Source organism: Clavelina lepadiformis, chromosome 7, assembly GCF_947623445.1.
Source record: "Clavelina lepadiformis chromosome 7, kaClaLepa1.1, whole genome shotgun sequence".
Lineage (NCBI taxonomy): Eukaryota > Metazoa > Chordata > Ascidiacea > Aplousobranchia > Clavelinidae > Clavelina > Clavelina lepadiformis.
The window spans coordinates 9902477-9915542 of record NC_135246.1 but is presented as its reverse complement, the minus strand read 5'-3'; the positions used below and the strand labels follow the sequence as shown (position 1 = coordinate 9915542).

Genomic DNA, 13066 nt, shown 5'->3' with positions numbered 1-13066 from the left:
AAATATAAGCTTAAATTAAATATAGAAGCTTTAAAGTTTTTATGCAGCGTATATTTGAAACAAATTTCGAAAATGTAAGTTCTATGTTTGTTACAAGTAGATTAGGCTAGATAAAATTCATAAACATGTCCTAGGTTCTTCACGAGGGGTTACCCACAAGTTGATAATGTAAACACGCTTTGGGGCAAGTTTTGAGAAAGTGATGCTATCAGATTTGCCAATCTACCATTGTTTGCCAAACAGCCTATGTTTATGGATGAAAGAAAAACACAATACAAACGAGATTGTCAGTTGTTCTTTACCAAGCTGTAGCCTACTACTTCTTTTCATTGTACTATTTTAAGTCGTCTATATGGATGAATCTATTTCCAGTAATAGAAAAATTTCTTTATTTTAATGGTGGCCTGTTATCAATGCTAAGAGGAAAGTCCATTTAAGCTGGACAAATTAAGTGGAAAAATCACCCTCGTGTTGAAGATGAAGATGCTTTGCCCCGAACCACAAAAAAGTGGAAGAACATAGCGTTTATTTCTAACTTAAGCAGTTTGATCATAGAGTTACACTATCCAGTTATTTTATTATATACTGTATATTTGAAAAATAAAATGAAGTTATGCGGTGCACTCACTTATTACTTCTAGCCTATGGTCAATAGCTAACACGTGTTCCAATACGATAGCCAACAGTTAAATGCCATCTAGACTTCGAATATTTCAGACTTTTATTTTACCAAACACCGTTTTTATCTTACAAGTTACTTTTTTATGAAAAATAAGTTTATTTCATCTTGATATCGAGTCAACATAAATAACTTACCATACTTGTAAATAACACGGTAGCTTATTTCGAAAACGTTGTTGCCTATTCGATAAGGAATTATAATAACAACAACGGAAATAGCGAACCGCTTAAAACCTTTCTCCCACAATTCGAAATGAGCTTATAGGACTTGAAAAAAATATTTTACTGTTTACGTGTCAAATAACGTCACAATACAACAAAAACATGACAAGGTAAGAACATGATAATAGATATTCAATTTAATCTCAGAATTTTTTCAGCATTAGTGTTTTGCTGTCACGTCGGGGTAATTTGCAAAATTAAAACATGCAACGTTCGTTTTTCTTTTTTGAACTCATGGATGGTTCTTGACATGAAAATAAAACCCTGCCTGCGAGAAAATTCTTTTTTCTTTTACAGGCTGCAAAATGGTGACAGTGTGTATATATACAGATACAATCCCAACTGAGCAATCGGGTAAAAAGCCTGAACAAACCGCTTTAAGAGATTTGTTGATGGTTGTTCTTGTACGTTTTGCCTTAACGTATAATGCTCTTAAAACAATGGATTTAAATGAAATAAATGTAATGAAATATAATAATCATTGATCGACTTTTACAGATATTGAATGTTATTTGCTTCGAGTATTTGTTTTTAAAAAAAATTATTGAAAAATGGTTGAAAAAACCGAATTGATCCTTTTTTTAATTTGTTTCTGCATTCTGTTTGACGCTGCGTCAGCTTATCCGAAGAATAAATGGCAACGTTATGTATGGGGAAGGTGAGGATCGTATTTAACTATTTTGTGTGGCGACGATTGCACTAAATAACTACTCTTCTATGAAACCTGCATGAGTTAGGATAAGAGTAACATTGATTTCATTTTTAACAGGCAAGTTTATAGACGAATGAAACTAGAAAACTCTGGCATAACGTGTTCCACCCAAACACACAGATCTTGCAAAAGAATACATTCGCGATGCATAATACGAAGAAAGCGCGAGACTTTTACTGAAGAAGTACCTGCTGCGGGTAAAAGATTTTTAATGATGCAATAATAGCACGTAGGAGTAAGCTAAGAAGTTACCCGTTTTTAAAGCGTAATCCTATATGCAACATATTATAGGTGATCATAAACATAATTCCTTAAAAAAGGCAAGAAAAATATCATCTTATATACAGCAATAACAAAACTAACATTTCTTGCTTATAACGGGTATGCACTGTGGTTAATGTTCGCATGACTATGTTTTGTCACAACCCTCTGGAAAATGTCACTAAGTGCTGTGTACCGTAGGTATCCTATCCGACCTATCGGATACAACGGAGTCGTCGCGGTCTTTCCACAACCTTTCTCGGCGCTCACTGGAGTTTAGACGACGAATAACTAGAAGCAGACCACGTGTAAATTGTTTAATTTGTCAAACTCTTACTTGTTTTTGAGCTATTTACTTCATTTTCTGTTTGCAATATTATGCTATAACTTTCTTGAAATCGGTTTGTCATAAAACCAAATAATTTATTTTCAAACTTATTGAATTTATTGTACTTTATAGTTGTATTATTTTTTATGTTTTGTAGTAGAGCTTTTATGCAACTCGTTTGTGTGTTTGTGCAGTGTAAACAATAAAAACACTTTTAAACTGTACGCACTCGGCAAAACGTCGTAAGGTACAGCACGTTATGAAGTTATTCTAACTTGGCATTTTTGCTGTCAAGCATAGTCCCTAGTTCAATCATCACCTATCTAATTTTTGTACATGTACATCTTTAAAATCGCGGGACAAAATACTTTAAAAGTTGAAGTTTGTGTCATAATGTGCGTGGTTGTTGTGTAAAATCTTAACCCGAGAGTATGTTGTTATAACGGCTCAAACGACGACGCCACTAATACCATGTATCAGCTGCATACTTTCATTATTAATAGTTTATTTTTCCTGTGTGATAATCTCATAATGCCAGCCAAGTCCTGAAGTGCTTTAAAGGCGTTAATCCTTGCAGAAGTGCGACCTTTAAATATATACATAGACACAGCCTTAATAGCTTTCTAGTTACTGTCGCTATAAAGTGAAAAGTGAAAATGATTTGAAAAAAGGTTAATAGAAGTTTAAGCACGTTTTATGTGTCTGAACGTTTTTCTATCAATCATTGTGATAAAAACTCAAATAACCACCGTGACCACTGATCTGTCAGCATTGCACAGCTAAATAATAATATACCAGTCAGCATAGCCATAAAGTGTTCATGAATTTACAAGTCACATGAAAGTATTTGCCGCAAACGTTTAACAAGAACGTTTCAACATTTTGTGAGTTCATTTTTTTTATATTTTAACATACTGACTAGTGGAGCTTACTGTGTACAGGCCACTGCATAACGCAATGTTTATCACCGATTATAACACTGGCCAACAAAAAAATTTTGGCATGGAAGGTAAGAACGGTTTTAGAGTATATCAGGGGCGCTGAGCTCGAAAATGCCATTAGTTTTTGCAAATTGGCTCTAGTTTTTAAGATATTGGCGAATTTCGATATTTTTGGTACCTTTTAAATTTGAAAGTAAGTTTCATTTTATCTTAAAGAACAGCCTATATTAAATGTTGTTGTAAGTCTATCTGCACTAAAACCACAAGAATGAGCAAAAGCTAAAGACACAATGAGATTAGCTAAACGAAGAAGTGCTGCATATATCTATTCTTTTCCATATATTCAACACAAAATATGCCCCATTCATTCGTATTTTCATCAGATTCTCCTAACATATTGCGATTTGTGAGACTAAGCTTCCAATACCATATTAAATGTTGCTTGAAGTGAACAATAAATAGCAGTAATTTGGTAATAAAAAACCAAGTATGCCTAAGCATACGCAAGAAAGACGACAATTTGTAAAAACAGACGAAATGAACAAGCAATCAATTTTTTTCCTTTACCACGGAGTATTCAAAGCAAAACACTTTATGAAGAAATATATCCATTTCAGGATGTGCATTAGTGAAGTTCTTAGATGCACCCTAGTTAATTACTCAAATTAGCTTAAAGTCATCTGCAGGAAAGTCCTCTTGTACGACTTTCGCCTGTAGTCTTGTTGTGGACAGCTTCGCATTAGGCAACAGCAGTAATCTGCCATCATGTGAGCATCCCATCTACCTTGATATCTCTCTTCCATTAACTTGATATCTTGGTGAAACCTTTCACCTTGCTCCTCACTCATATTTCCGAGGTTTTCAGGGAAGCGATCCAAGTGACTGAATAGATAGTGAACTTTTATGCTCATCCGTGATCCAAGAGCTTGAAAGTTCGTAAGCTTCACTTCTACGAGATCCACATAACTTTTGTGTTTACAAGAAATCCTTTTACAACTGCAACGAAAGAGTGCCAGGCTGCCTTCTCAACTTCAGTCCTATGTGATGGAAAAACTTGATCTTAAATTAATTCTCGTATTTGCGGCCCATCAAAAGTTCCTGCTTTCAGCTTTTTAATACTAAGACCAGGAAATACTTTGCACATGTAATCAAAACAAGCACCACCTTGTACGGCCTTGACAAATTGTTTCATCAAACACAATTTGATGTGCAATGGGGGTAAAATGATGCGATCACGACTGACCAAAGGTTCATTTACAATGTTTTTATCTCCGTGCACAAGCTGTTCACGTATGGGCCATTCCTTTTTAATCCAGTGTTGATCAGTGGCCAGACTATCCCAGTAACAAATAAAGCAGGGATACTTGGTGTAGCCGCCTTGTTGTCCTAAGAAAAAGCTGACCATTTTCAAATCAACGCATATCTCCCAGTTATGCTCAGTATAAGAAAGTTTCTTCAAGACCTTCTTTACACTTTGGTAGTGTTCCTTTAAAACGACTGCGTGGCCAATTGAAACAAAGGCAAACTAGTTTCCGTTGTGAAGTAACACACATTTCAAATTTTTCTTGGAGCTGTCAATGAATAACCTCCATTCTTCTGGTTTATATTCAAGTAGACCCATAGATGAAAGAAGTCCTTCGATGTTTTTACAGTACACAAAATTATCTTCTTAGAGAAAAATTGCATTAACATTGTCCCGGTAAAACGTTATTTTTGTTGCCGAATCAATACTGTTATGCTAAGTGTTGATGTTAAGGCGTATGTTAGTGCTTGATGGGAGATGATGTAAACTAATCTAAGGTCTTATTTAGCTCCCAAGCGAGAAATTTGTACCAGACAACTCAACATTTGGGCAAAACTAAATGGCTGCTTCACATGGCTTCAGTTTTTGTTAACCTGTGTTACTCACTAGCATACATTGCTAACTTTTCATGGCATATGTAGGAAGAAGCAATATCTCAAAAACTAGAGCCAATTCAGCAAAAGTAATGACATTTTCGGACTCAGCGCCCCTGATATACCCCTCAATCGATCTAACATACCATGCTTTTTGAAAAAAAAAATTTTTTGTTGGCCTGTGTTATATTTGCAACAAATATGGTTTCTGCACTACATGAGTCTGCAATGCACACAACTGAACTGTAAACATTTGACGTTTAACTTGCTAAACGGAAATTCTATAATTATACTAATGTGGACATTTTTTGGTTAGAAGTTGGCAGCTTGAAAATATAAAACTTGTATTACAAGTTATGTTTTAATATGATTTTACTATGATTGCGATATGCCATACTGACCCAGACTTATCACCCAAGTTGCCAGATTTATGAATTTACTGATCGTATCTCGGAAATTTTGAAATACCACGCGGTTTGAGGCCCTATATGCGTAACTTAATAGATATATACATGCTGTAGTGCTGGATAATTACATACAACATATACTATACTCTGTAAAATATGAAGATCGGTTTAAATCTGATTTTCCTCCTTTATAGCCTAAACAATAAACATAGAGGATCATTTAAGAAGTACAGCAAATAGTTTCATGAAACCAAACTTGTTGTAGAGTACGGAAAAGTAAGACAGAACATGGCGCTATTTTAAACAACTTTTTATTTCGCGGTTTCGCAAATTACTGTGCTGTATATTATCCAAGTGTATATTGTTTAACAGTAAGCACGCTGTTGACGTGATGTACCAAGTGTGCTCAATTTTAACCGTTGGATTTAAAATAACTCCATCAAAGCCAATCCCCACGCTTTGTACTGTACACTCATACAGAAGTGGTACACACACAGCGCACAACTGCTGTCGAATAATACGGGTGCTAGCCTTTATCAGAAACAATTACTCATATAAAAGTACAATATAAACAATATATACGAAGTAGTATACGTTAAAAAGTATTCGACCTTTAGAATCTTTAAAAAATTATAAATTTGATGTAGTATTTTTCAAAGCATTTGGCTCGGGTACATATGCATTTATTCCAGCGTTAATATATCTATACTGAAAGAAGTTTTAGAAATTAAACTTTGGAATGTTGTTAATTTGTGCTAATTTTTTGTTGTTATAAAACAATATGAGTAAAATTATATATCAGGGTACTTAACAGGAAAATATACTTGGCAACAGATCTTAAAATCTTATCTGCTATACCGTATAGTTTGTAATTGTACTTTTTGTGTCTTATACTGTAATAGTTTTTTTTGTTATATAACAATCATAAACACAATAAATACAATATCGCAAAAAAAATTAAAAAAGCAGTCATCAAAGAAAATTCCACTTCGAAAGGTGCAGTCAACTTTCGTCCGTCTAATATGCGGTAAACCGTTCAGCTTGCAGCACTTGTCTTACCAAAACGATAAATTCATTTACGTGTAGACGGCACTTTTTAACTTTGGATTTATAAATAACAAAACGTGCACATAACAATAAACAATTAACTAACTTTATATTATTTCCCATTTCTGCTACGCTGAATAATTTAACCTTTCCTTGTTGGTGCCATAGAGTAAAAAATTTGTAATTTATCTTGCACTTGCGCGATGCAATGCGCCTCTTGTGGACAGCTCTGTTCTGATGATTTGTACACGTTCGGTGCAGACATGCGCGTTTTCTTTGTTAAACTTATTAATCATTTAGGCTACAAATAATATATAGTTGATAGTTTTCGCTAGAATTTATCGCTTTAAGAACGATAAGAAACAACCATTTTGCGAAATATATTTAAAAAGCTGATGAAGATAGAGGTTTTAGTTATTTTCAAGTGTTAATTAAATGTAGCTTGTGCAGATACGTTACTTTCATATTTTATACCACTGGTTTCCAACCTTTTTAGGCTCACGGCATCCTACAGAAGAGAAAAATATTTTGCGGCACCTCGTTTTGCAATCAACGGTCATTGACTTCGACTGTAACAGGTTGTAAGTTCAAACAAGTTTTCTAGTTGTGCCATTAGGAAAGGCACTTATTTAGTAATTGTTCATTGAAAAATCAACATAACATAAGCAACACAGAAATTTTACTTGGAGTTTAAATGTTATTTTGAAAATGCAGTTTGAAAAACACAAAATAAACTGTATTGACAATTTATTTCAAACTCAGTGTGAAATTTGTGCTTGGTTTATCGCGCATATCCCCTTTATATCTGGACGCACTTTCGATAAAGCTGCCCTCATTTCTTCCTCGATTATAAGTAGCTTTTCTCTTTTTATTGTTTTGATATTCGTTAAAACTGAATATTAAATCTCGCATAAGTATGACGTGGAAAACTGTAGTAAAATCATCAATGCCGTTTCTCCAAGGCAAGGAAATTCATTTTGAAGAAAGATGACCATGTTTACTTGTAAAGTGTCTCTTCAACTTGCTTGGGACCATCTTCATTTGATAATTTTGCATTACGGATAAGACAATATGGTATAGGTTGCGTTTCTTCACCACACCAAGTAAAGCCTATATTTAAATAACTGTCGCAATAAAGGCGAGTTTTCTTTGCTTTCTTTTCGCTTGTGCTTCCAGTTTCAGCTATCACAATCTCGCTCTAATCGACATCACTTGATCTTTTTCTTGTAATAAACTTCTCCATCATAAATATTATGAAACTAATTATCAGTAACTGAACACACTGTTCCTCTCCTAATAAGACACAATGGGAAACATCCTTTACAAACACTGTATTCACTTTACACTTGTTCATTAAACTGAATTTGAACCGATCATCAGCAGAACTCGTACAGATATTGTATGTGATGTCACAAAACCACAATAATCGAAATGTGCTACATTAAGAAGCCATGAGTTGTGCATTGAAACAGCATATGGCATGACAAAAATTGTCCTAGTGATGTAACAAAAACACTTGTCTATAAAAATTGTATCAGCAACAGTAATCTTGCCTATAGCTACATGAAAACGTCATAGATAAAAATGAATAATAGGAATAGCTTGCGGCACCCCTATGTATCGCAAATGGCACCTCTGTGCAGTGTTTTTTTTAAGGTGTTTTGGGGGACCGAAACGGTCCCCCAAATTTCTCCAGCGGTTTCCCAAAATTTGGACTTGCAACTTACTACTACTATTTTTTGGTATTTAAATGAAACACTTGCGGTCTCTTAAAACTACTTAGCGGTCACCCAAACCAAACCTTAAAAAAAAACCTGCCTCTGTGTATCGCAAATGGTACCCCAGGGTGCCGCGGCAACCCCGTTGGGAACCACTGTTTTAAACAGTTTGAAATACAAATAGGTATAGGTCTTCTGCCAAAACAATTGTTTAAAAAATGTGCTCATAAAATTGCAAAATAAGTGACTAAAGTAGTGGTAGCGGAAAACAGCGCCCGACTTTTTCGTTCGATTAAGGTCACTATCTTGTCACTGACTTAGGGGCAGCTCGCAGCTATCGTTGAGGTACCGGCTTCGTGCTAATTATTATTAATGGTGATCACCAATCCCTTTCCAGACCAATCGCACATGAAGAAATTTTATATCTTTACTCATGATGGTAATGGTGTTTCTTCACCCACACATTGGTATATGATTTGAATGTTTCATCTCTACCTCTCACAGAAGCAAACTATCCAACTACATGAGGAAGAAGTCGTTTTCTTTATTTCGATTTGTTTCGCAAAAACATCAAAGAGTACGTGTCACTCGATGTAGACGGTTGATTCGATGGTCAACTGGTTTCAAGAATAATCAGCATGTACGTGGCCTTTGTAAATTACGTGATTTAGATATCAGTAACCTTCACTCATATAGCGTATTTGCAAAAGTTTAACTTATGTCAGCCGCACATGCGCGCACTGAACAATTTTACTTTCCGTTTCCAGGATCCTGCCTGCATTAAAAACACACAGCAATTTACAAACACAAAATTAAAACTTATGACACAAATTAACACCTCACTGATATAGATATATATCCCGGAAGGGTGAGATTATACGCAGAAATGTTATGGAGCCTACAACTTGATTCGCAAGTGATTCACAACGACAGTAGATCGTCATTTGTTGCATGGCAACATCTGCAGCACTACTGTACTACACGTTTGCTGTGCTTCAGCTGTTGCGCTTTATTCGAAAAACGTTTATTACTGTATACAACTATTTCTGCAACTCTTCTGTTAAATAGTACAACTTTTTCTTTTTTATATAGTCACAAAACTGACACAAGTTCTAATAAATCAGAATGTTTGGCCGCCGACAGGAGCTCATTAAAGTTAATTTGGTGTCCAGCTGACCTCCAAGATATCATTGTCGTTAACCTTTGTAGACTTGAGTAAAGTGTTTTAGTCATTATATAGGTAGATTCTTCCCTAGCCTTGACGATAACCCGCAATGTCAAACGCTCCTCAACCATATAATGCGACCTTTCGCGTGGTACACTTCACTACACTTTCGGTACACTTCATGTACTGATAACAACTAATTATTGAAAAATTAAAGCCTCAGAACGAACAGACTTGGACGACTGCTAATCAAATTAAATCTGTTTACAGCTTGCTTTGGGGAAGTGCAACTCGAACTCTCAATGATATTTTAGCTAAATACTCGTTTACACTGACTGACTAAATAAAAAGCCAATAAAGCATAAATTGACTTTGCTCTTGGCGACCTTATCAAAATGCCGTGTCTCTACCCATATCTTTCGCCTTATACGGTTGCAAACTCATATTGCATGAAATATCAAGACAAACACGTGCTACGTTGCAATAAAAGATAGGCCTACTGTAAGTACTCCTAAAAGCCGTCAATTAAGTTTTTACGACAACAACAGTTATCAATTAAAAACATTTTAACGACAAGGCTTACCCAGACGATAAATAAAACTCAATGCATTGACAATTTGGCGATCCGTCTTGCTTTGTCTTATTTGGCCATTTACTGTAGGATAAATTTTTAGTGATTTATAAACGCCTAATCTTGAAATAGTCGAGGTAAATTGTAGGTCTATCTATTATTACAACTTTTACAAAAAACCTTCATTTCACAAACAATTTGCGTAAAACGGTGTTGGTGTTTCAAACCTTTTTACTGTGCATTTTTTCTGGTATTCTAAGTAAACATGAAATTTTAAAGACGCATATCCTGCTATCCAATTGGTCCAACTACCGATTCAAACAAAACAGTTTCAAGTTATTGGACTGACTACCTCACCTGATGTAGCTTGTAAACTTGAAGTGCTGCTATTGAAGTATAGCAACCTTCCCAAACACTAATGATTGGACAAGAATCGCTTGGTCTTCGTCAAATGACGGTTCTTTTAGAATCTAGGCAGATATAGGACAGAGCTTCAACGACGGCATAAGCAGATAGGCTATTTAAACGACAGACCAGCACACACCTTGACCGACAGACAGAGATGATAAGATAAATATGTAGAGCCTTACCCAAATAGTCAAACAGCTTTTTTAGTCTTTTCCGCTAGAGTGTGGTACGTGGTCGTTTTTCAGTCTGTGACTTCTAATAATTTATGCAAACTATAAATTAGCGAAACACTGCACCCCAATATAATATAAACCAGAATTTTTATTTTAAACTTTGATATACGGTAAATTTACCTACGTAAATAACCATAGTAATGCATTTCCATTGTTTAAAATGAAACCTGATTTATACTAAGATATTACTCTTTTAATTTGTGGTTGTCGTGAGCGATTCAAACCATGATGCGTGAAAGAATTGCACGATGAACAATTTCTCAATATACTAAAAAGGAACCACGATATATGGTGAGGTAAACTACTGTTGTATGTAAGAAAAATCGACTTTAATATATGGCAAAAATACATAAAAACGATCTCAAGTGGTAAAAGTAATTGGTGGAAGCGACTAGTTGTCTATACCTGTAGCGACGGTTAAAGGTTACAAGGTTAGTATTACAGTGTATTATACAATATGTATTATGCTTTCTATTACCTTCAGTTTCCGACCTTGACAAACCGTTGATAAGACGTTCGGTTTAACTAAATCTATCGTGTGATTAAAATGTTCGCGGAGATGTCTGGCAATTTTAGATTTGTCGTTAGAGCTTTTGCAAGGCTTGGGTTGACCCATTGTGCATTCTCTTGAGGAGATTTTTGCAAGCGTGTCCTTCTACAGATATTGCACAATGCACACCACAAAAGCAAAAGAGTCAGTATACCACACCACAGTTGTCCGATAGTATGAGATCATCAAAATCTTTGTATATGCCTAAAGAAATCAGGATAGTTGGTTGTTTTATGCGTGTACGTATATTGGAACCTAGTCTGCGTTTGGCAAAGCATCGGATTTTGTTTTCCAATTGATAGGAGGCTTCGCCAGGCCCAGATATGGAAGTCAAATAGAAAAGGCGCTGTTCGTGTTTCTAATTGTTTATGAAATTTAATAACGTATATAATAGTATATAATGTTTTTTACTGTGTTGGCTCTTCCATTCTTTCTGCGTATATTGCTATGAAGGTTTTTTAACTTCAAGCAAACATATTACTTATAGTGATTATAGGGTTAACAAAAGAAATGTTGCTTAGATCCAGAAAGTTTTACTGAATTCCGGTTTGTATACCGAGCACATGAGAAGCTACATTATTGTAGGTAAAACCAGAGCCATTCAGACCAAGATTTGAGACGTTTCGTATGGTGCATGGCTGTTTGCTCAAATGTTAACTGAGACGTATCAATCAGCCATGGCAACGTAATAGTCGAGGAAAGCCATTATTATTGATCATGTATATACTGGCGAAATACAAAAAGCTATATATTAATTAAATTATCTATGGAAAATGATTGTCAGCCTCATGAATTGCGGTAGCTCAATATTTAATAGGCAATTTGAAAGAAGTCGATTTCAACAAAAATTAGTCAAGCTCTTTAGTCAGTGCACTTCCGTGCTATTTATTTCCATGCTGGTATGGTTCAACTTCAAGCCACTGTTAAACTTCCTACACAGAGGTTAGGTCTACTTTATAATAAATCAGAATAACTTAAGAATTGAAATGATGAAAAATTAGCCATAGAGTGAAAGTCCAACCAGCGTGAAGGTGATTTCTCGTTCTCTGGCCGGTTACTTATTCAGATACTTGTTCAATATCGGGAAATATTTTTACTCAAACGTGATCTAATGAATATAACTAACTATAGGTAGAGCATGTAAGCATGCTTATCTGTGACAAGTGACTGAGTAAAAATCACATGATTTGTAACCAAATTTAATTTTTAATTGAGTAACCAGAGAATAACCGGTAACCAGCTTCACGCCCGTAAAGGGACAGTGCCTGAGAAAATATTCTTTTCCACAAAAAGCGCTACGGAGTCGATGGCTTAATGCGACATATTACAAATTATTCTCGTGTATGCACTACACCGGTTCGTAATTTCCTTGGTAAATCTGCAGCACCAGGTAGTCTATACAAACAAAATGTGTTGACTATGGCAGCATTTCAGGACGATTCACAACTTAAGGATTGGTATAAACGTTTATTGGTCCCTGTTTGTATGGATGAGTTTTAGTTTTGTATCTCAAAATGAAATAATAATAATTACACGTGCGCTTGCATATACAGTAAATTGAATTTCCATCAGCTTCAATTCACGAGCTATATCCTACATGTGGTTTGTATGGCTTCTGAAGCAGCATGTCCTTTAAACCCAAAATATTTATTTTGACAATTCTGACTTTCTGGTCCCAATGCGATTATAGCTTACGATAATCATATCCCCACTGTCATCAGTCAGTCATAAGTTTCGCGTTGGTAAAAGGAAGTCTTCAAATGTTATTTACTTCCTATATGTATGCTTTTTATTTGAAAAATGATATTATCGTAAATTTATCCTCCAATTTCCTGAGTAACCGGCACCTAAAGTGCGGATGCTCTAAGCTGGCGTATTTGATGGACTTAAATGTCAAGGAATAAATACAAACAATCGAAGCATTAT

General features: G+C 35.2%; 1 protein-coding gene across 1 annotated transcript; it reads left to right on the top strand.

The window, feature by feature from the left end:
• The first annotated feature begins 1380 nt into the window (after positions 1 to 1380).
• LOC143465720 (uncharacterized) lies at positions 1381 to 2428 on the top strand. The gene is made up of 3 exons (XM_076964170.1): positions 1381 to 1561; positions 1673 to 1812; positions 2078 to 2428. Exons 1-3 carry the CDS (start codon positions 1455 to 1457, stop codon positions 2221 to 2223), a joined length of 393 nt encoding a protein of 130 aa, XP_076820285.1. The 5' UTR covers positions 1381 to 1454; the 3' UTR covers positions 2224 to 2428.
• Positions 2429 to 13066: the final 10638 nt, after the last annotated feature.